Here is a 23,541-nt window from a genome sequence, read left to right on the forward strand (position 1 = left end):
GGGGCGGATGGGACAGGGAGGCCTTGAGGGGGTAAGCAGGACTGGGTTCTACGGGGGCAGGGACATGGGAATTGGAAGACTCTGTGGTGGAGGGGCAGGGGTAGGGGGCTCTGAGGGCAGGGGAAAAGTGGGGAGACCCTGGAGGGGAAAGCAGAGCGGGGGTACACTGCTGGAAGGGGCGCTGGGACTGAAGGTCCCTGAGGGATGGGGGCTTGGGGGATTCAGAGAGATAAGTTGGGCCTGGAGGGTTTGCCAACTCCCCAAGTATCCTCAGTGTGCAAGGCCAACTATAATTTTTGAGTGAGAGGTTCAAGCTGCAGGGAAGATGCCCAGGACTGATGAAATCCAGCTCAGAATGAGGGAAAAGGAAGGTGGGAAAGGGGGCCTCTGGTCACCCTCAGCTCAACCTTTTTGGCCTGGGCAACCAGTAAGTGAACCCGCCAGAGGCTGGGATGACCAGGGAGCAGTGGGCGCCCCCCAGTGGCCGGCTGCGGATAAAGGCGCAGGTGCTTGGGAAGAGAGCGACATTGTTATTTGTTCCACCAACTCCAAATTCCACGTTTATTTATGAGCCCAATTTATTTTTATCCTCACTGCATTCTTTTACATGAGATCACTGTAACTCAAGATGAGAATTAAGATCCCAAGGGTTCAGTGACACTCTCTCATAAGCCATCCAGCCCCTCCCCACCTGGCGTCTTTACCCCAGATGTCACCAGCGACTCTGTCCTCTGGCTGTCACTGGGCAACATCCACCCATGACATCATCTTCAGAGGAAGAGAGAGTGGAGAAGAGGAGAGGGGGAGGGAGAGGGAAGAAGAGAGAGGAAGGGGAGGAAGTAGAGGGGAGAGCAAAGCTAAGAGCTACAGAGAAGAGAGGGCTCTCACGGGGGTGCCTGCTGTGAGGACCCGGAGTTCAGGACCCTGGCTCCCTCTCCCCAGAGACGGGGAAGCTGGACAAGGCTCCTCCCCTGGGGACCTGAGAGACCTCACAGGTGCGCCCCCATCCATTGCCTGGGCAGGGGTGGTGGTTGAGCACCAACTCAGGGAGTACAGAGGACCCTGGGGCTAGATCCCAGAGTGATCCGCAGGCAGGGCAAGGGGAGGGATGCATGGAGATTGCTGGAAAAGTGGAGGGCCTGGTTCACACCCAAAGTGCCTTGCCCACAGATACACACACACACACACACTTGAACACATGCAGTGCAAGGCTCCCCCAGTCCCACCGTCTGCAGCCAAAGCAAGAGGAGCCCAAGTCACCCAGGAGGAGCCCCAAGGCGACTGCCACCATCGACTGTGCCTGACAAGTCCATCCTGCTGGGCAGCTGCTGCAGTCAGGAAGTGCACTGTGCTGGGAGGTCAGAGGCCAGAGGACAAAGGTCAAGTTTGGCAGAGGCTCCAGGAACTTGAATGAGGTGAAGGGATCATCCCTTCGCCCCCACCTCCCCCCGTGAAGTAGCTGGCCCTGCAGTCTTTGGGCGCCCCTGGCTCTGGGCGCCCTGTGTGCCCATGGTCCTCAGTCCACTGTCTGTCCGTGGGTCCTTGGAGCAGAAGCCCGTCTGTGTCGGTTTTGCAAAACCATCTTTTCCGCCCCATACCACAGCAACCAAAATCATTTTCCGGGCAATTGCCTTTCTGTAAACATTCCTGTGTAATATCCCCCCAAACTGCTAATGCCCAGCACCCTGTTGAGTCTCCCTGTCACTCCAAGCAGAGCCTCAGGGGTGGAGGTGGGCAGTGGGAGGAAGGGCGATTGGAGCAGGGGTGGTGGCTGCACTGAGGATTACGGACAGGGCTTCAAGTCCAGCTCCTGGCATGAGCCTCCATACCTGCCCCCGTGTTTCCCCATCCCCCCCAGCCCAGCCCCACTGCCCTGAAGGTCAGGCCTCCTCAGGAGAGCCTGTCTGGTCCGGGAGGGGATGACAGAGAAGAAGGGGGAGGGGATCCCACGGAAGGGAGGCCTGGGAGGAAAGGGAAATGACTTGAAAGCATGGGGGTGACGGTTAGTCAAGAAAGGTGACTCCCTGGAACCTGGGAGCACAGGGGCAAGGCCAGGCAAGCTGTCATCACTGGGTCCCCAGGGAAGGCAGCTCCCTCTGTCCCTGAGGTGGGAGAGGGAGGACACACAAGTGGGGAGAGGCCAGGTGGAGTCCATCCCCACGATGGACCACTACCCGGGCAGCGCAGTGGTAGGGGAAGGTGGGCAAGGCGAGAGGGCATCAGAGGCAGGATAGTCCTTGGCTGGTGACACTGATGCCCCCTCCCCACCCCCCAGCACTGATCTACAGAGCCACCGTGGAGGACGGCCTGGGGTGGGTCGATTCTCCTGGCAGTACAGCAGGGAAACTGGGGATCAGGGAGGCTGAGGGAGTTAAGAAGTCACCGTGTGGACTGCCCTCCCCGGGCTGGGGGGGCAGAGGGGGAGGAGGACTGTGGCCTGTGACCCCCTGGACTCTTCTGCCCCCACGTCCAGGGAGCCCTGCTACCCCCCAGCCCCCAGGGAAGCTGGGCATCTAGACCCAGCTGGGGAGTGGGGTGGAGACGACAGAGTCCCGGAGGGAGCCAGGGGGCAGGGGAGGGTGCAGGGCACTGCCAGTCACAGCTTCGTGCAGGCAGAGAAACACGAACCAATTTGCGCAGATTTAAGACCCACCAAAGGCCACTTGGTAAACGAGTCGGAATCAATTAAAGGACCTCGTCAGGGCTAGGGGAGGGAGAGCTCACCTGCCTGGGTCTTGGCTGCTCTCAGCAGAGCTTCTGGGGCTTTCCCCAGGGAGAGAGAATTTGAGAGAGAGAGGGTGTTGGGCTCCTGGGGGATAGGGCGGGCACTGCCCCAGCCAGATGCTTCCTCTGCCAGCTCTCACTTCTCACCCGTCCACAGGCTGACTCTGTCCTGCTGCTTCTGCCCACTTGCTCAGACTGGGAGCCCCTGCAGGGCAGGGCCCCTTCCCTCAATCTGGGCACATCGCAGGGCAGGGCCCAGGCCTCCTCCCTCCGATTGGGAGCCTTTGTCTCCCCCCGTTAGACTAGGGACACCCCAGAGCAGGGCCCCTGTTTCCCCCATCAGACTAGGGGTTCTCCTAGGACAGAGCCTTATCTCTCCCTCAGACTGGGCAGGACCTGTGCCTCCTCTTTGGGGGGCACTAGGGGAGGGCCCCTGTTTACCTCTTTGGATCAGAAGCTCCCTCAGGGCAAGGCGCTTGTCTCCCCCCCCTCAGACCGGGGCCTCCTTGATGGCAGACATACCACTCCGCCCACACTGGGTGGTCTTGCAGGACGGAATTAGGTGGGGTGAAGAGATTCACAAGCCACCTCAGGAGTGGGATGGGGGACCGGGGACAGTCAAAGATGCCAGGCTTGGTCTCAGTGCCATCTCTGCCAGCTGCCCTGGCTCTGCGTGGCCCTGGAGTCCTTGCTTCCTTCTACCTGCTGCCCTCTCCCCCCCAACTCCCCACGTCCACAGGGCACAGAGCGCAGCAGCCCTCTACCCTGGCGAGGTGAGGCCTCCCTCCCTTCGGTTCTTCGCTCTTAGGCAAAGAGGAGTGATGTCTCAAGATTGTTCGGCTAAGCCTTGCCTGTGTCTGCTTTCCCTCCAGCCAAATGCCTTTCACGGGGAAGGAAACGGAGGCCCAGAGAGCGAACCGATTCATACAGGAGCTGGAAGCAGAGCCAGAAATGGAACCCTGGCCCCCTGGCCCCCAGGGACAAGGACTTGTCCACACCTGTCTGCCACTTCCCAGAAAGCAATTGCCAGGGAGCCCCTCTCCAGGCCCCAGGTGGGCAGAGACTAACAACCTCCTTAGGAGGAATCAGCAGAGGGGTGGAAGATGCCGCAGCACCCTCAGCCCCAAAGAGAGAAGAGCTGTGGGTCACAGGCCAGCTGCACCCCCAGGCGCCCGCCCCAGCCCAGTGGCTGCTTGCCACACAGAAACCAGGGTCCCCACGTGGGGTCCGGACCATACTCCTCAGACAAGACCCACCTCTCCTGCGAAAGGGCCAACAAGCCAGCCTCTTGCCCAGAATTTCAGATATACAACCCTCCCTCTTCTCCCTGCAACCCTCCCCCCACTGCCGGCAAAGCTATGGCATTACCCAAAATCACTCAACTTGGAGGTGAGAAAGCTCTGTTCAAACCCAGCTCTGCCACTGTCTAGCTGTGTAACCTTGAGCAGGTCAGCAGCCTCTCTGAGCTTCAGTCCTTTCATTTGTTTTTATTTGTTTTTTTTTAAACTAATAACAGGCGTGAGGGTCGTACACTGCAGGAAGACACCGGCCTAGGGAACGGGTGGGGGACAGCTCCTTCCTGATCTGCCCAATCGCCTGATTTCCTTTCACTCCACAGTCAGAGTTTTCTCAAACCCAGGATGGTAGGGTTTGGATTTTGAGCCACTAATGAAGATCTGGCTAATTGGCTTCCCCAGGAAGGGCGGGGGCGGGGAAGCAGAGGGGAGCACATCACCCCCAGTCTGAAGCCGTCGCTGGAAAAGCTGGGAACAGCCCTGGCGTGTGCCCACACAGCCCTCGCTAACAAGCTAACTCCCGCCTGGCGTCTCCACCCGACCGTCACGTGCCCAGGGAAGGTGTCCTGTCAGCCCCACATCTCCTTGGAGAGGCAGCGGAGAAGAACACAGGCTGGGAGGAAGGGAAGGAGAGGATGGGAAGGGAGGGGGGCTGACGCCTGTCCTCCCAGCTCTGCCACTGCTCAGGGGCGGCTGCCAGTGAGCCGCCTCTCCTCGGGGCCACTCGAGCCTCAGGGTGCCAAGGCCAGGGCAGCAGCTGTGGGCAAAGGGACCCTCCCCACGCCCCTCTAGCTGCCTCAGGCTGAAAGCAAGCCCAGAGGGAGGCATCCTGTTGCCAGGGGGAGGGACCCCAATCTCTTGGAGGTGAGGGGTGGAAGCCCCACCCATCACCCCACCTCCCCACAGGGAAGTGTTGTCAACACCCAGGATTCATCGAGGGCCTCACAAATGTTGGACAGGAGCCTCAGCCCTGCTGTACCCCTCCACACCCTCCTCTGAGACATTGCCCTTCATGGGGTCAGGCTCTCTCGAGGAGGCTCTTCCCAGGCCCACAGCCCAGCAGCACCCAGACAGCTCCCTCAGACACCAGGATGATCGGGGTCCTGGTGCCTCCAGACTCCAAGCACAGGCCACCGCGCTTCTGCTCATCACACTTCTATCGTCATGCCTGTGCCCCCATGGTACATGCCCACGTGCCCAGCACAGGCTCACGAACGTATGCCCAGTCACGAAGGCCTCCCCTGCACCCACCACAGGCATCAACATGGGCCCAGCTGGGACTGGGTCACTGCAGAGATGCCACCTTGGATGCTACGTGGCCAGACAGGGTGCTGCGCCCATGCACACACATCATATACGTTTACAACCCCTCAACAGATTGCAGTGCATCTGGGGGTTCCCTCAGGTGCCAGCTCGATGCATCTCCAGCTTGGAGTGAAAGACATTGGGGACCCCACTTGCCCATGCTGAGTCCAGCTACCCCTTCTCAGAGAGGCAACTTCTTGGCCCCTCTCCTGCTTTGTCAAGTTCAGGGTCTCCTTGCTAAAGCATTTACATTTTTGTCTACAAATACAGGCCACTCCACTCTCACCAATGCTTACCCAACCAGGCAATGCCAAGGACTGAGATGCCCCTCCTGGACCTCGCACCCCCAGCCCTTGTCTCCCGCTACAGGTGCTCAGCCTCCTGCACCAGGACAAGGGGCCGGCGGGCCTTGGACCCCCTTCCACCTGCTGCCGGAGGGTGAAGGACGGGGCTTCTGGGCTGCGAGTTTCAGCCCTCACCTCACAGGTCAATTACTCTACTGCCCTGCAAGCCAACCAGGAACAAACAGCCAAATCTGCGTCCCATTATGTTCCCTCCCTAGGGATGCTAAGGTGAGCACCAGGAGAGACTCTGGAGGATGGAAGACGGGGGAGCCCAGAGAAGGCAGGAGGAGACTCAGAGTTTCCTGCCTGACTGCTGGGTCCAGACTGACCTGGGAAGCCTGATCAGATTCCAGGGGCATCTTTCAGTTCTCCCTGTTGCCTAGCCTGAACCGTCCCACCAGAGCAGGACCCGGGAAGGTGGAGCATGAGCTGGAAGGCAGGGGAGAAATAAACAGTCTCCCTTTCCCTCTGCAAAAGACTTGAAGACTCCGACCTTCTCGTCTCAGTTAAATCCATCCATCCATCTGGAGTGATGGGATCTAAACTCAGCACCAGGCTTGCTGGATGCTGTGGGGAAAACGGACCAGCCATGAATGACAGCACTCTTGATACCCACCCCTCAACCAAGCACACTCTTGTGACAGCCCACACGGGGCTCTGACAGCCTCTATTCATTCAGTTCTCAGAGTCACCTCGTGAGGTTGCTCTCCCCCATTTTACAGGTGAGAAAGCAGAGGCTCAAGAAGGGGTGACTTGTCCATGGTCAGAGTTGGCAAGTGGAGAAGCCTGGTCTCGACTGTGGGGTTCTCAGCCCGGATCCCCTTTCTCTCCTCTACACCCTGCTACCTCTGAGGAAGACGCTGATTCTGCCACCAAGGCATCCCTGAGTCTTCGTCTGAGCCACTGGGCCAGAGCCCCTTACGTCCCCTCAGTCTGTCCAGTTCCCTAAGAAGGGAACACTCGAACAGGTCACTCCCCAGAGAAGCGCAGAGACCCTCAACCCCATCCTTTCTGGGGAGACCTCACACCGGAAGAGTGGGGACCCTTCCCCAGGGCGTGGCTGAGAGAGAAGGAGGGGCAGGGAGCAGAGCTGCCCCAGGGCCACAGAAGCCCAGGCTGGGAAGGGGGTCCTGCCTTTCCACAGCCCTCCCCTCATACCTTAGTTTGGTACTGAGTCCTCCCAGCCCCTGCCACAGGCTGTGCCGACACAGAACTGCAAGTCCTATTTCAGGAACGCCATCCAGCCAGGACTTGGATTCCTCCAGAAACAGACAGCTCATTACATCTAAGGCACCAATTACCTTGTGGAACTCCTCCTTCCTTAAAAAGAGCCAAAGTCTGTGCCCATGGCCCTCAGAGGTGTCCAGGGGCAGGGCATGATTACTTCTCCCTTCAGGGCAGAATGAAGGCTCCTGAACCCGAATCTTCTCTCCTGAGCCCAACACCTCAAGTCCTTCCTTCTGTGGCCTGGCTTCAGCCCCGGGCCATGTGCACTGCCCTCTGTTGGGTCAGCCCCATGTTGTCACCACCGCTTTTAGCTGGTGGCCTTCAAAACTGCTCCAATGGTCCAGATAAGGTCTGAGCAGCCCAGACGACCCCTCTCTGCCTCTGCTCTCACCAGCCCTCCTCCTGCCCCCAGCATGTGTGCCAGGGGAAACAAATGCCAGGGCATACTCAGCCCTGCTCTGGGACCAGAACGTACCTTCCTTACCTCCTGCTCCTAACTCTCAGGCCTCCCCTGACCTCGGGCCTCAGGGCCAACTTGTCTCCTCCTGCCTGGGATGGACGACTCTCCTGGCAAGGTTAGCTCAACCTGCCGGCTCCTTCTAGGCACTTCCCTCTGCCCTCTGCTGCCTGGCCATGCTAATGTGATTCCAGGAGTCTGCTCTGGGTCTTAGCCCCTTCCTAGCAACTATGCCCTTGACAGCCCCAGCCAGGCATATCCCAGCTACAAGCACCAAAGCGTTTGCCCAGGAGGCTGAGTGGGCAGCCTGCTCTGCCCATAATTCTCTGCTTAGTGGCCTGAGGCCCTTGATACCCTGTCTGGAAGCCAGCCATCTCAGGGGTGTGTCCAGCCACCCTGAGGACTGGAAAACCGCAGCCCACACGATAACATCTGATGCATATTAAGCACACAGCGCTTCCTCCGTGTTAACCTACTTCCTCCTCACCAAACTCTGCCCTACTGCCAGAGGGCCCCAGCACTGGAAGGGGAGGCTCCCTTACCCCCAGCTGCTTCCCAGCACTCTGCCCCATATCTGCATCCCATGCTCGCATGGTGGCTAATTCTGGCATCTCATCAGACAGTAATTATGGGGGAATCAGCAGTGCTGTCATCTCGGCAGCTCGGCACCTGTCACCACGCCGCCATTCCCCAGGCGGCTGGGATGGGACCGGAAGCTGGTGGAGGAGGGGTGTGCTGGGATGAGGGGCGTCTGCTCCCTCCCCGCCTCTGCAGCCCTCACTTCCTTCAACCCTACCTCCCCACAGGTGCACAACGCATGTCAACAAGGTGGCCACTAGCCACACCAGTGCTCGCTGTTAGCCAGGCCAGGTACTGAATGCATGTGCCCTGTGTCACACATAGGCATGCCCATGACCAAACAGAGCAAGAAGGACACAGCATGCCAAGGCTCAAATCAAAAAATGCCCCTTCCCATAAGTGTGACTTTGAACAAGTCATTTTACTTTTCTGGATGTCAGTTTCTCTAATGGCAAAATGGGGGAAATAGTGCTTACCTTGGGAAGAGGGGAAGAAATAAATATGTAAAGTATCTAGCACAGTGCCTGACATATGGACGATCACGTATTCACTCAACAAACAACGAGTACACACCTACTATGCACTGGGCAATATGAGGATGCCGAGATAAATGAATTGCAGTTTAGCAAAGACCACGCTGGGGCCATACTGGGGCACAGGCATTTTGTTTAGCTGGTGGTGATTTGTTTTGTTTCTTTGCATTTTAATGCCTTTAAGGAACACAGGCACTCTACTCCTCACCGCAGTCCTCACCATTCCCTATTGTCCTCATCCACTGCTTCACTCCTTTCCAGCCCCTGAAAGCACTGAGTTTGCTGCCCCAAAAGCAAACGTGAACTAGCAGGCTCAGTGATGTCCAGAACCGATGCCACGAGAGATTTGACAGAGCCATGGGAGCTCAGAGGGGCGAGCCTGGAGGTGGTCAGGGAGGGGCACTTCAGGGAGGAGCAGAAGTGGGAGGTGACAAAGGGAGGGTGTTCCTGAAGAGGAGGCATAGAAACAGAGGGTCACGGAGGGAAAGGGGAGGCCCACTGGGAGCTGATGGAGACAGAGGCATCTCAAGGGGTCCTTCCTAGTGCTGGATCTCCGGGCCCCAGGCTGCAGCGCCTCCCTCTCCTCCAGAACATTTCCTAGGTGGGTCTTGTTGGTGGAGCTACGATGTAAGACCATGTTCCCTTGCCTCACAAGCAGCATCTGCTGTCCCAACTAAGTCACTGAGTCACTTCCCTGGCCCCATGGAGAGGAACACAGCCCCACTCTGGCTCTTTACGGATGTAAAAAGTAAGTCTGGGAGAGGACTGAGCTCCCTGCCTCTGGGAGTATTCCAGAAGAGGGTAAGTGAAAGAGGAGGGCATTCAGGCCCCCTCCCTGGTTCCCTGTCCCTGAGCCTCGGCCCCTCTGCCATTTGTGTGGGGAAGGGGGGGTGGCCTGTGTGACCAGGGCCTGGGTCGAGGGGAAAGCCTGCAGTTTCAAGTCACTCCTGCCTTCTCCTGGCAGCAGGCACCGACGGGCGAGGGGGGGTAGGGAGGAGAGCGGCATCGTTGCTCTTTTAGGAAAATGGTAATTTTAATTAAGAGGCAGACAAACGAGCACTCTACAGATTGTCTCCGAGCAAAGTTATTAAAAAGCCATCAAGGCGTCGGCAGCCACAGTGGCAAGGAGGGCTGCCTCCCCCATCTGCCCGCCCGGATTGGGGCCGAAGCATCCTCCAGAGAGCTGGAGAAGGGCTGGAGGATGTGCAGCCTGCAAACAGCCAAGGCAGGGACTCTGCGGCCCCTCTCTCGAGGGCGGTCAGGGGCAGCACACAGACAGTACCCAGGGCACAGCCTGCCCCAGCCCCAGGGAGGGGCCGGGGGAGGTGCAGAAAAGGAACCAGCAATTGGGCATCCCCTGCTGTGGGCTGGGCTCTGGTCCAGCTGCTGCTGCTTTTCCTGTATTCTTCTCAACAAGGCTGCCATTTTACAGGCAAGGACACTGAGGCTCAGAGAGGGAGAGTGGCTTGTCCAAGGCCACACAGCTAGGACATGGCTTATGTGAGCCTTTGAACCCAGATCAGACTGACTCTCAAGTCCAGTGCTCCAGGCTGCTGGTCGGGGGCACGGAAGTGAGAGGCGGGTTCCCAGAGGCCCTCTTGAAGTGGCCCCAGCTCTGGCCCAACAATGCTGTCCACAGTCCCCAGGGTCACGGGGACTTGGGACCTCAGTCACTGCCTGCTTGGCAGGGACACACTATAGGAGAGGAGTGCCATTGGGTCAGGGGACACTCTACAGGGACATGAAGTGCAGAGCAGCTGCCAGCAGGGGGAGCAGGGGCGGATGGGGCATCAGTGGACAGAGGGTCACAGCCCTTTCCAGACAGCCAGCCAGGCCACAGCCCCAGGCCCCACAGCCAGCGAATTCAGCCAACCCCTTGACCTCTATCTGCTCACCACATAAGTAATGAAAGAAACTTCGCTGTCTTGGTCACTGTTGGCCTCTGAGCCTAGCCCAGTGCCTGGCACAGAGAAGGTGTTCAATAAATCTGTATTGAATGAAAGAAGGAAGGAATGGATGGATGAATGAATAAACGATTGAATAAATGAAATGCGACCACAGGGTTACAAGTGCCTATAAACTAAACAAAGCTGTACTGAGGTCGATGTGGTCCCATCTTCTCCCATCGCCCCCCTCTGGCCGACGCTAGAACACGGGCTGCCCCGGATAAGAAGGGCCCCTTGCTCCTGACCCCCTCTCCCCAGGCTGTCTGTCCCCTCGACAGAGGGCTCCCGCCTCCTCCTCCCTCCCCAGCCCCACTACACGGAGCTTTGCAGCCAGCACACACATATACATGCACACGTGTTTGTTCGCGCACACTAACTCACATGCACACACGTGCACACACGGACACATTCTCGGCCAGGCAAGGTGCCCTCCCCAGAATCAGGTCTCTGCTGCCCCCTCCCCTGGCAAAGGCCTGGGCCCCCCAGGGATAGCCCCCTCCCCCGTTTCTGGCCCCCGAGGCTGGGGAGAGGCACCAGCTAGGGAGCAGTGGGTGGCAGGATGGTGGGGAGAGGCCCCCCTCCTGGCTTACCAACCTGGAGACTTTAAACAGAGGGAACAGAGTCCTGGAGGCTTCCCTCCTGCTGCACGCTGGAGCCCTGGGTGAGGGACAGGAAAGGAGGAAAGTCGTGAATGAATGCCCAGAGCCGGAGGAGAGGAGCTGAAGAGAGGAAGGGGCTGGGGCAGGGCTCCCAAAGTGGGAGGGGCCCGGCAGGGGCCTTGGGCCTTGGGGGAGGAGGGGACGGGGACAGAGCAAGGCAGAGCATTAGGAGTTGTCCCTTTGGGGGGTCACTGAGGGCTGGGGGGCAGGCAGCAGGACAGACACTGGGTGTGGGAGAAAGAGCAGGGGCTGAAGGGGCAGAGACACGGGTGGGAGACAGACAGGAGGACAGACAGCAGGACAACACAGAAAACAAAGGGGTCTCCAGAGTGGGGTCCCCAGGATAGACAGCCAGTAAGCCAGGCCTGGTTCTCCTCCCAGAAACGGGGGCAGGCTCTTTACTGGGGTCCACACAAGACCCCCATCTGCCTCCCCCAGCCAAGGTCACCTCATTCTGGAAGGCTGGTGGGTTCAGAGTCAGAGGGGTCTGCCTTCATTGCACTGGTGACCACCCCCTCCCGGCCCAAGAGACCCCCATCTGCTCCACTCACCCCCTAACCCTGAGGAAGGCCCCCCTTCTCTGCCCACAACAGAGGAAACAGGGGTACTTCACACCCGACACGCGCGCACACACTCTTGCTGTGATAGGGTCTTGCCCGAAGCCCTGTGCCCAGCTCCTGCCCCCCACGCTCACCCAATCCTCAAACTGCCAGGGCACAGCCCCCCTCAGGTGTCCGTCAGGCTGCCTCGCTCTCACTCTGCAGGAAGTCCTTCTAACTGTACTCTACCTCCCTCGTGCCCCAACGCCTGTCTGCTGCCTTTCATCCTGGGGCGCATGGCATTAGGACCCTTCCTGCACGGAGACACTGTGGGCCGGGCACCCTCTCGGGCCCAGCCCTCACTGGCTGTCTCGGGACCCATCCACACCCACATCACGTCTGGCTGCAAGCATCCTCAGAGCCCCCTGCCAATCTGATGTTTCCCATTTTCCCACCGATTACCCAAGACACAGGCATCCTGGGGAGAAGCAGCTGTTGTACCCAGATGTTGGGACATTGACTGGGGGAAGAGATCAAGAATGTTCACTAACATATGCAGCCCCAGAGGGCTTCCTGGACAAAGCAGTGGGGTGGGGGTGGGGCACAGAAGGGGCAGGTGGACAGAAGGGCACCAGGTGGGGGCATGAAGACTCAAGAGGCCTAGCTCCCCTCTCACCACCAGTCTTAAGTGGCAGCTCCAGGGGCCCAGCCCCAGGCCGGCTGGGGTGAGAATCTGGGTTTTAGATAAGAGGCTCTCTCAGGTATGTCTCTTTTTCCTGGGAGAACAGCCACCCATTCGTTCATTCAACTGGACAGTGAGGAGGAGGACGAAGACAAAGACGTTACTACTTAGTGAAAGTTCACAATGTGCCAGGAGCTCCGCCTCATTTAATCCTGGTACCCACCTTGTGAGGGAACCACCGTTATCAGCCCCAATTTACAGATGAGGAAACTGAGCTTCAGAGACGTGAAGTGACTTGCCCAAAACCACACAGCTAGTGAGTGAGTCACAGGGCTGGGATACCAGCCCGGATCTGTCCGACTCCAGAGCCTGAGCTCTTGACCCTTGAGCTGAACTGCTTCCCATCCATCCTCCCCAGCTTTTGGCTGGCTCCCATTCAGTGCCCGCTGGGAAGTTCTGCCTAAAGTCTAACCTCTTTCCATCCCACGCTCCAGCATAAACTATTTTTTACGGACAATAAGTGGAGCAGAAGGGTTCACTTCAGTTTCTTTCTGCCTCATCCTAGGAGTGGGAAGCAGATAATTCTAACCTTAGGCTGCAAATGGACCAGGGATCAGGGGTGGGGGATGAGCTGCTGGGTTCAGGAGAAGTGGCTTCTCCCAAGCTTCATCTTTAAGTGACTTCTGCCTCTCCGGGAGCCCCTTTCCTACTCCCCTGCCTCCGTCACAGAAGAGGCTCCAGGAAGCCCCTCAAAGGTCTCTTCTCGTTTTAACATCCAGAAATCCCCCCCAAGCACCCACGCTAGGGAGAGCCTAAAAAGTCAGGGGCAGCAAAGCGAGAGTCGTTGTCAGTCCTAACAGCCCTGGCTTTCCCTCAGAGTCCCAACTTTCAACTTAGAAGAAGGCTGGGACAAGAATGGGGACTCACCAGGCCAGCCTGGCCACTGGGAGGGGACGGACTAGGCAGGGGACAGCCCCAGGCAGGGGACAGCCCCGGAGAGGAGGCATAGAGGCCCGGGTGTATCTGCAAGGGCTTCAGTGAGCCGCGGAATGCCTTCCCAATGAACTGGGATCATTAATTCTTCCTCAATGAGGCAGCTGCTGGTGCCTGGGGTGACGCCACAGATGCCTGCTGCGTCTGCAATTATCAGCCCCCCTGGGGTGGAAGGAGCCAGCAGGACACACACCCCCTCTGCCTCCTAGGCTCTGCACAAACATCTCCAGCTTAGGGCCACTCTGGGGGGGTCCCTGGGTCTGGGGTCTCCAGCATGCTCTGTGACTGGGGTGGAAAAGAGACCAGGGTGCTGGGATGAGGAGGTTGGCAGAAGTGAGGAAGGCAGGCGTGTGAAAACCCAGCTCCTTCCCAGTCTCAATGCTACTCCATTCCGGGATATGCAGGCAACTGGGCCAGGTGGCTGAGGCTACCAGGAACCAGGAAAAGGTTGTGGGGGAGATGAGCCACCAGCTGACAGTGCCTCCGCAGAAGAAAAGATGGACTGGATTATAGTCCTTGGTTGGAACGGAGTGCTGCAAAGCCTTTTTTTTCTGGGGTGGGAGGAAAACAGACGGTAGCTGAATCCTATAGCCTCTCACTTATCCATCTTCTGGGCTGAGAGGACAGATTTAGGCAAGATGTGCCTTCAGAGCAGGAGGGACTGTTTGTAAGGCGTATGCAGGCGCACAAAAGCACCAGTGTTCTCTTGGGCCAAATCTCCATTTTTCCTGGTTTAGCTGGAGCTGGGAAGTATTTATTCCCACCGTCTGTGTGGTGAGGCATATATTATCTCAGGAGAGAGGAGGTGGGTAGAACCTGTGACAGCTGGAAGGGACTTTAGAGATTCTCTAGTTCCACCCTCTTCTCACACCGAGGACACTGAAAGCCAGAGGGGGCAACTAACTTGCCTAATGTCACACAGCAGTAGGGGAGGCGGGCAACCTGACACCAGTCCAACGCTTGCTCTTTACCCTGCACTTGACTTCTCTGCCCTGGGGGATCAAAGACTGACTTCGCTGTAACCTCCTCTTCCCCAGCAGCTCTGAACTCCTCTTCATCACAGCCCCCTGCACTCTGCCAACCATCACAGCCACAAGAGATTAAACTGGATCTACCAAGTTCCTTCCGATAGCCCAAAGGTCATCTCAAAGGTCATGCCAACCAGTCCCCTGCCCCTAGGTACAACACTAGCTGACTTGCGCTCACAGACACCTATCATTGAGGTAAGAGATGCGAAAACACCACCTCGGAGCAGCTACCCTTCGTGCACCTGGAGGTTTCCTTCCCATCTAACCTCGATTCCTCCTGCTGCAGCGTGGGCCTGTTTCCTCTCAAGCTGTCCTGTGCAAAGACAGGGGGAGGAGGAGAAGAACAGGATTCCCCGCCTCCAAACCCTTCTGTCTGCCCACCTGCAGCAGAGAGGATGAGGGCAGGGTATCCCAGGGTGGCTGGGCCCTGAGCCCAGTGCGTGTGTGGGGCACGAGGGCTGCGGTGGGGAAGCAGCCGCCTGAGTGTGGGAGAAACAGCTCTTCTGGGAATTGTCCTTCTGACTCCTGATCCCCTGCAATATCCTGCATCTCAGGGTTAGGGGAGGGTCTCCTCTGGGTTCAGAGACATCCATTCCCTCCCCATACCATTTATTGACTGTTTATCATGTGTCAGGCACTGTGCTGGACATTTTCATCTATTATTTCATTTAAGTTTCACAACAATTCCGTGGTCGGAAACTAAACTGCCCCCCGGGTCAGTTCCTCCCTGAGACTAAAGCTAACCTTGATCCCTCTTGCTGTGTTTCCTCTGGCCCCGTCCACCATGGCGGTGGAGGGGATTTTTGCTCCTGTCTTCAGAAATCCTCACCTTACTCAGTGGCCCACCTTATCTTCTCCTGGCTGCCAACCTTTACCCCAGTCTTGCCCCATGTGATGAGTATTATGGGGGTGAAAGGAAATGAGGCAGGTTGGGGGCTGGAATGCAGCACACTGCCCTGTGCCAGACACAGAGCACATACCCGGCGGCAGGGGAGAAGGCCCGTGAGATCAGTCGGGGTAGACGGACGTGGGTGCAGAACTGAGGGCAGCAGTTTCTCCCTCCCTGTGACCCTTGCAGGGAGCGCCGCGCCTCACCTGTGGTGTGCTGGCCAGGCAGGGCCCAGATGTGCAATGATCCTGTTCTCAGTGACCATCTCTCAGGTCCAAGTTCCAACCCACACACACCCAGAGCCCAGGGGCCTGAGTAGAAGTGGACAGGGCACAAGACGGCAGGACTTGTCCTGGACTGTGAAGCCGCCTGTCTGGCAGCTGAAGCCACAGGAGGGACTCTTACACCTAGCTAAGCTCCAGGCATCTAGAGGTGCTCAGACCCTGACCCCTCTGCCAGGCTCAGTGGGGTTTCACACACCCCGTGGTAGCCACAGGCAACTGTAGTGAATTCACACCCACTTGGTTTCCCTGTTTGGACTTTCTGGAGCAGGAGTGATGAGGGTAGGGGTACCCTCCACTAGGGCTATCCCCCCATCCTGCCTCTAGCACGGCTGGAGCACAGGAGCCACCTCCCCAGGGAATTCTCAGGCCTTACCCGGCTTCCATCCCTCTGGGAGATTCCAGCAGTGACAGCCTGGGCCAATGGGCAAGGGGAATTGGAGTGGTGGGTGGGACTCTGGTCCCCGTGGGCGGCACCCTCCCCCTTCAAGCAGGCACCATTGATATATGCAAAGCATATGCAAATCACCCAGAAGAGAGACACAACAACGGTGGAATGTCAGAAGAGACCTTGGAGAGGAGCCAGCCTGTGCCCCCTCATTTCACAGGTGAGGAAAGAGGCCCTCGCCAGGCAGGGACTTGCTCAAGGTCATTCGGACATTTGGGCGCTGAGGCTGGATCCTAACGAGGTCTCTTTACTCAGTCCAGTGCTCTTTCCATGACAGTCTTGTTTTCCACGTGGGGGGGCTTACAAGATGGTGAAGGGGTCACAGGGCCTGTAGGGGTTTCCTTGGACCCTTCCCTTCCCCCTGTGAGCCCGGGTAGTGGGTGTGGGGGAACCATGGGCAAGGGCGGCGATGATGCCTGGGACAGTGGACCACAGAGGTGTGGAGGGGCCAGAAGCCGGAGGCATTGGTTTCCGGCAGCCAAGCAGTAGAAGGTGGCAGGAGAACTTGAGTGTCTGAAGCCCAATGTCAGGGCAAGGTGCCCGCTGTGTGCGGGGAGGGGGATGGCGCCCTCACTACACACACATCTCTAGGTGCTCAGCAGCCCCCTTCCGCCTGGACCCTGATGACTATGACACCTGACAGACCATAATAGTCAACTCAGGCCGGTCCCTTCCGTGGCTGCAGCTCCTCCCCTCCCTCCAACCAACTTGGCTTCTTAACCTTCCAGACAGTCCTAGAAAGCAGGACAGATGCGAAGGAAAGAAGAGAGACAGGTATGAGGGGGCGGACAGACAGAAAAGGGGAGACTAAGGAGCAGAAGGGGGAGACAAAGAGGAGAGACAGCGGGAAGGGCAGAGGCAGAGAAATGGAGGGGCAGGGATGGGGGGGCTCCAGGGGGAAGAAAGTGGGGGAGTCTGAGGAGCAGAGGGGGGATTGTGGGAGCAGTGGAGCCGAAGGGGGGCTCCCAGCCTCTGGAACTGAAGGACAAGGCTGGAGCCTGGGCGAGGGGCATAGGAGCCCCATCGAGGCCCGAGGCTGTCTGGCAAGAGTAGGGGACCAGGTCCCTGCCCCTCTGCCCACCTCCCCAGCAAATCCCCCGGCTGCCAGGAAATCAGTCCTCCCTCCCGCTCTCCTTCCCTCCCTCCCTCGGGGCAGGCAAGCGCTGCTTCCCAGCCAAATCCAAAGCCTTCATCTCTGCTTTTCAGAGCTGGGAATGAAAGAAGGGGAAGCAAGTGCAGCCCTCAAACCCGCTGACGGCCAGATTTTTATTATCTTTGCTCGAATGGGCCCTAGGAAGCCAACAAGGGATTCTTCAAAGAGCATCTGAGTGGCTCATTGAAGCCTGCACCTGCACCAGCCCACCCACGACGGGCAGCTGGGGCTTGGGGCGGGGGCACAATCTGTCCCCCACCTCCCACCAAACCCAGAGACCAGATCGGAGGCTGCCTGGAGCCTCACCCTTCATTCCCTGTGCCTGGGCAGGGGCCACTCGGTCAGGTAGCCAGGCTCAAAGGCTAGACCCAGGCCCACTGGGCCTCTGAGACAGTCTCTGTCCCTCTCTGGGCCTGGAAGACACAAACTAAGGAAGAAATCGGATCTCCTTGCCAGGGCTTGGAGGAGATAAGTGCTTGGGATTCCTCGAAAGCAAAACTTTAATGGCAAGCTCCAGATCCTTCCCCTGAACTCTCCGCCTGCGCCCCCAATGGCCTCCTGTCTCCCTTCCAACCAAGCTGCACCTCCATTCCCGAGCCCCAGGCCCACTACTCAGGATGATCCTCAAACCCCAAACACAGCTCCCTCAGGTTAAATCCTCAACCTCGTCTCCCTTCTTTCCCCAAGACCTAACCTGGGGTGGAGATGGGGCTAAAACAGGTCTGGTACTTCAAAGAGCCTAGCCCCCTCCCTCCTACGCTTGGGTTTTGTCAGAGAAAGCCAAGGTTCGAACTGGGCAGACGGCAACCGTGCCACCATCACCCCCAGCTCTGACCACACCGGTGAGATCGATGCTCACAGCCAAAGAAGGAATCAATGGTTCTAATTAAACCTTTTTTCCAGGGTGGGTCCCTGGCCAGAGAGAGAGAAAGAGAGATCATCTGAGGCTCTGCATCACAGCACCCAACTCTGCCCTGTACATGTTTAAGAAACATGGAACCCAGGATTCCCAGCAGGAATCAGGCAATGAAGACTCCAGACCCCATCCCCTCCGCGTTAGGCAAGGAGGCAAGCAGAAAGCATGCAGTGGGAGCAAACCTCCCAGTGGTTCATTCCCAGGGACCCTTCCCCTAGAAGAGCTCCCCGGCTCCACTCAGCACTGCCTGAGACCACAGTTGCTTCTTCCAGATCTCCAGAGCACATGGGGGACCTGCATCTCCATCCCGGCCCTGAGGGTCATCACAGAGAACTGGCCAACATGGTAAGGGCGGAAGGAGCAGGGGTGGGGGAAGAACTGGACAAAGACCCTCTTGTCCCCAAGGCACAGTGGCAGGAAGCCAGGGCAAAGCCTTTGCACTTGCTGCCAATGGTGCCTGGGTGCCCGGCAGTCTGGGTGGAGGGGGGAATCTTATTCTTGGAACCCCCTCCTTTTATGCTCCATCCCTTGCTTCTACACTAGGCCACCAGCTAAGTCTCTGCCCCAACAACTCCCAGCTTGCCTGGAGCCTTCCTTCCTGTAGGAATGCTGGACCTTGACACTTGCCCACAGTGGGCCCAACATCAACTAAAACCAGCAAAAGACCTCACACGGAAACCATAACTGCCCCCCACATATGTAGACACGTGCAACCACGCCAGAAACCACCACCATCACAGCTGCCACCAATGATTACAAAGCCTCACATTTTCACAGTGACAGTCTCCATCACATGCATCACCAATTCTTTAAGACCAGCAAGAAGGATAGGGAAGGGAATGAGAGAAACTGAGGCACAGAGTTAGACAGCAAAGCAGTTGGCTCAAGGTCACCCAGACCAAGATATCCAGAGTTGGAAAGAAGGCATCCTATCCCCACCCCAAAGTGCTCAAACCCAACACCAAGGAATATTCAGACCCACAAGCCTGGAAGTCTGGTCATTTACCCTCGACTCCCAGCCCTTATCTGTTTCCCCCTCCCCAAAACAACAGTAGCTCCAACATCTTCTGAAAAGCTCCAGCCAGGAACCCACTTCTCCTAAAGTTGGGGGCTGCAAGACCTCCTGGTTCCCTCGTATTTGGCAGTCCAGGATCTCCTCCTCGCACACTCCCTGTTCTTGCTCACCTGGCTCCCCTCGGCCCCCGGGGTCCCTCGGTCCAGCCTCCTCCCTGGAAGATCGGGCGCTGCCCTCCGCTGTCCTCTCCCACCAGGCCAGGGCAAAGCGCCGGAGGCACTGCCAGGGCTGCATGGGGAGGGGTGGGGCTGGGGGCCTTGCACCAGCAGCTGCACACACCCCGCCGGGCCCTGCCAGCCGAGCTGCGGAGGCACCCGGCCGGCCCCCTCTGCTTCCACCAGCATCCTGCTGCCCCCACCGACAGGACTCGGAGCTGGCCAGGGAGCTTCTGACGTAGCAAAGGGGTGCGTGGGAGGGGAGGGGGGGTTAGCGCGGCCCCTCCCCAGCCCCGCCCTCTGCCGCTCAGCCTCCAGCAGTCCCTACTTCCTCATTCACCCTAGATCCTCTCCCCAGCTGGGGGCGCCCTCCCCTGCCCTCTGGCCTCTGCAAGGGGAGGGCTTAAGATCAAATGGCCCCTCCCCCTCCCGCCAGCCTAGCGGGGAGCGGGTCCCCCGTCTCTGCAACTGCTGCCTAGTCTCCCAGGTCTCCAGGGCTAGGGCCTCGAGGTGACTGGGGAGGGGGGTGCGGGGAATACAGGCTTGTATCCTGGCAACACAACCAACCCCAGAATACACTAATCCCCTTCCTTCCCTGGGGGGCGGGCGCAAAGCGCCTACTACCACCATCCAAGGGCGTGCACCCCATTCTGGGACCTGGGGGAAAGAGACCTTTAATGCTCCCACCACTTCTCCATCCCCTTCGCCTCCCCCTGCATCCTCCTCTTCCTCCACCTCGGATGGACCACTCCCCTCCCCCACTCTCCTCACCATCCATCCCCCTTCCTCTTTTCTCCCTCCCTCCCCCCTCCACATAAACCCCTTTAAATTTTAACCCTTCCGGCCCCCTTCCCCGGGCCTCACGAGGCCCTCCCCACCCGGTCTCCAGCCTCGCCAATGCAGGACCCCCTCTATGGTCCCAGCACTCCTCTCGCCCCGGTCCTTCTCCCAAGCCCGGAGCGCCGAGGTCCCCTGCCCCCCACACACCTGCGCCCCGAGCATCCCTCGCCCCGTCGGCCGCCGCCTCCCCGGCCCGGCCGCCGCCCCCGCCCCCGGCCGAGGGGAAAACACACAAAGAAAACAGAAATACCTTCCACTTAAGCATGGAGGCACATTAGGAAGGAGAGAGACAGGGACATGCCTTGGGACGGAGCGTTCCCCATCGGGCGGGGGCGCGGGGGGCGGGGGCCCCGGGCCGGCCTGCCTGGCGCTCGCCCTCTCGCCGCCTCGCGGGCTCTTCGCTGGGCCCCAGCCCCGGGGCGCGGTGCCAGGCGGGCGGGCCGGGGGCGCGGGCCCCGCCGGGGTGGACCAGCTGGGAGGGCGCCGGCGGCCGGGCGTGTGGGTGCGCGCGCGCGCGGGCGTGTCACCGAGTGTGCGAGAGCGAGTGTGTGTGTGTGTGCGCGCGCGCGCGCGCGCCGGCGCGGGTGTGTCACTGCGGGCGGGAGCGCGCGCGGCGCGAGCACGCGCGTGTGGCCTGAACGTACAAAGGGCCGCCGGGGTGGCGGGGAGCATGGAGGGGAGGGGGCCGGCGCCTCGCGCCCTCCAGCTGCACTGCGGGATCCCGCAGCGCGCAGCCGGGCCTGGGATGCGGGGCGCGCTCACGCTCCCCTCCCCGCTGCACCTGCTTCTTCCCCCCAGAGCAATCCTCAAGCCATGACAGAGACAAATGCCTGAAGTGGGGGCCGGCATCGGAGGAGGGGGTGCACCTCGAGGGTGCGGAAACTTCTCGGTCTCCTAGCCCGTGCGCGCCTTAGGATGGAGAAGCATTCGGGGACGGACGGGGCAGGGAGGGACTTGGGGACTACTCTTCAGCCAAGGTGACCTCCGAAAGCCACAGCCGCACGATGTAGGGAGAGTCTGGACCCTCCTCTGCCTCTGCCGGGACGCCCCCCTAGCTGTCTCCTTAGACCTGGCTTAGCCAAGGGGACCCAGTCCCACAGCGCCCCCTGCTGGGCTGTCTCCTTGCCCCCAGCTCGGGTTGCGGCCCCTCCTGGAGGCTTCTGCTGGAACTGCAGCGGCCCGTGCTGTGAGTGAGGGGAGTCTGCCAATCGGCTAAGTAGGACCCCAAAGGAGGGCGCTCCAGCTCCTGCCCCTTCTCACACCTCACTTGGCGACGCCATTGCCACCTCCACCGAAGCCTGCAGAGCGCCAGCGCTGCCCCACCCCTGCCTCACTCCCACCCCTGCCTCACTCCCACCCCCTCCCTGTCCCACCTTGGCCTACCTGTTGGCTCCACAGACTTCTCTGGGTGACTCTGTCCCTTCCTCCTCCTGTCCTGGTTGCTTGCTCTCTCTCTCTCTCCAGTTCTCTGTCCTGTCCCTTCTCTCCCAAGCTTCTCTTGGAGAGGGGAAGGTCCCCTGCCCCTTTTATTTACTCCCAGCATTCCCAAAGCCAGCTTAGATGAGCAAGAAAGGGGCACAGCTCATCTCTTCGCTATAGGCCACCAGGTAGAATGGCAGGCAAGCAGAGAGGCAGGAGAGGAGACCCCACCCCAAGTGGCCCAAATGACAAACCGGTTTCCCCACTTCCTGGTCTACCCAGCTGCAGCCTTAATCCAAGCTCTCCCACTTTCCTTCCCGCCCCCACCCCCCCACCCCGCCACCCCCTGGCCTGCCCTGAGCCAGCCACATGCCTGGCTCAGGGCGAGTCTGATGCCCCTTAGAGATTAATCTCCAGTTGCAGTAACTTAGGTGACTGGGCCAGGGTAAGGAGAGGAGGGCCCCTTCCCAGCTCCAGCCGGACAGCTAAGGAGGGCAGCCAAGAGCCGTGTCCCGGACACACCGTCTGGGCACACGACCCCAGCAGTCGGCACCCTGACTTCTTCCCTCCTGGGCCAGCTGCCTCTCCCTCTGCCAACTGGATGGTGCCCATCTTTTGGCCTCTGAGTGTGCTGTGGGCACTCATCCAGCTCCCTGCTTGGCTGCCTGCCCAGGATGGGCATGGGAGGCAGCAGGCCCTGTGTCGGGGAGGGGTCGGCAAGGGGCGGGGTGGCTTCCCCTCAGCTGCATGGACACCAGTTCCCAAGCCTCTCAGAGCCCAGAGGCTGGGGACTCACGCTGCTGGTCCTCCATCCAGGCCCCCAACTCAACCTCGCAGGGTGCCGCCCCTCCCCTCCCCCTCCGGTCCCCCGCCATGAGACAAGTTCTCCTCCCTTCCCCACACTGTGCCCACCCAAGTGGCAGGGCATCAGCACGTGCTTTACCCATATTCTCTAATTTAATCCTCTCAACAACCCTGTGGAAGTGGCTGTTTTCAGCCCCGTTTCAGAGAGAAAGGAGTTGAAGCTCAGAGAGGCATAACCACTTGCCCAATCTAAGAATAGCAAAGGTGAAATTCAAACCCAGACTTGCCTGACTCCAAGGCTCCCAGCCTCTTTTTCTATCACCACCACCATCTCCTAACCCTGTGGGCTGCCAGAAGCAGGGGCCTAACTCTGATACACGTCTCATGACCAGAAAGTAAAGAAAGAGCTGGGCTCAGGAACGTGGCTGAGGGTAAAGACATAGTTATTTATGTCAGGGTTAGGGAACTGGGCATTATCCCCTGGAAGATGGCTGGAAAGATGCTTGTCCTGTCACATGGAGGTTTTTCTGGCCTTTACACTAGATGCCAAGAAGCCACGGGCTCGGGGACTTGGGGAGGGAGGCTCTGTGAATTAGCCCCCAGAGACTCCAAATATGACATCATTCCAAATATGACATCAGTGACCTCCTGCATCATGAACGCCCCCCCATAGTGAGGAGATTAAATCAGATTCAGGTAACATTTTTTATTTGTGTAGTTCACTTGTTAGAGACATATCGTAAACATTTCTGATCATCTTCATAGCTGTGAGCTCATTTGACCGCCTCCTCTCCTCAAAGAAGGACAGCGGCCTCCATGGGTCCGTGGAGGGGTGAGAAGGGATACAGCTCCTGAACGGGAACAAAGACCCCTGAGGCCCAAGTTGAGCCAGAGGGCAGATGGCCTGACACCAGTCACCCTCACTGACCCCACTCGATCCCCTGCCCCATGCCCCAGGGAAGATAGGTGCCTCCTCCCCCCATCTACCTGATCTCAAAAGCCAAGCTCCTGGTGTAGGGAGAAGGCTGAGGAAGTCATCTCCTCTGATCAGGGCGAGGGAAACACAGGTATTATTTCTTCAGCCGAGAGACCAGAATTGCTTCTGGAAGCTGGCATGGTGCCCGGGCACAAGCAATGTGCCAGCTGCCTCCACCTGAGATGCCTCAGGTGCCACCCTGCCCCCACTCTCATTCCTCAACAAGTAACTTCCCTCTGGCCTTTCTCCCCTGTACCTCTGGCATTGCGCTTGA

General features: G+C 58.9%; 1 protein-coding gene across 6 annotated transcripts in view; it reads right to left on the reverse strand.

Annotated features, from left to right (window-relative positions):
* Positions 1–21,662, reverse strand: part of SRCIN1 (SRC kinase signaling inhibitor 1) — a 68,088-nt gene extending 46,426 nt beyond the window's left edge. For all 6 annotated transcript variants that reach the window (XR_009499598.1, XR_009499597.1, XM_059907677.1 and 3 more), the window contains exons 1-2: positions 21,452–21,662; positions 11,005–11,067 (exon numbers count right to left, since the gene is read on the reverse strand). Coding sequence is in view for 4 of the 6 variants with exons in the window: in XM_059907677.1 (XP_059763660.1) it covers positions 11,005–11,067; positions 21,452–21,611 (223 nt within the window). In the remaining 2 variants the exon portion in view is untranslated. The remainder of the gene's footprint in view (positions 1–11,004; positions 11,068–21,451) is intronic.
* Between the last annotated feature and the right edge of the window lie 1,879 nt (positions 21,663–23,541).

This window comes from Balaenoptera ricei, chromosome 20 (assembly GCF_028023285.1).
Source record: "Balaenoptera ricei isolate mBalRic1 chromosome 20, mBalRic1.hap2, whole genome shotgun sequence".
NCBI classification, from domain to species: domain Eukaryota; kingdom Metazoa; phylum Chordata; class Mammalia; order Artiodactyla; family Balaenopteridae; genus Balaenoptera; species Balaenoptera ricei.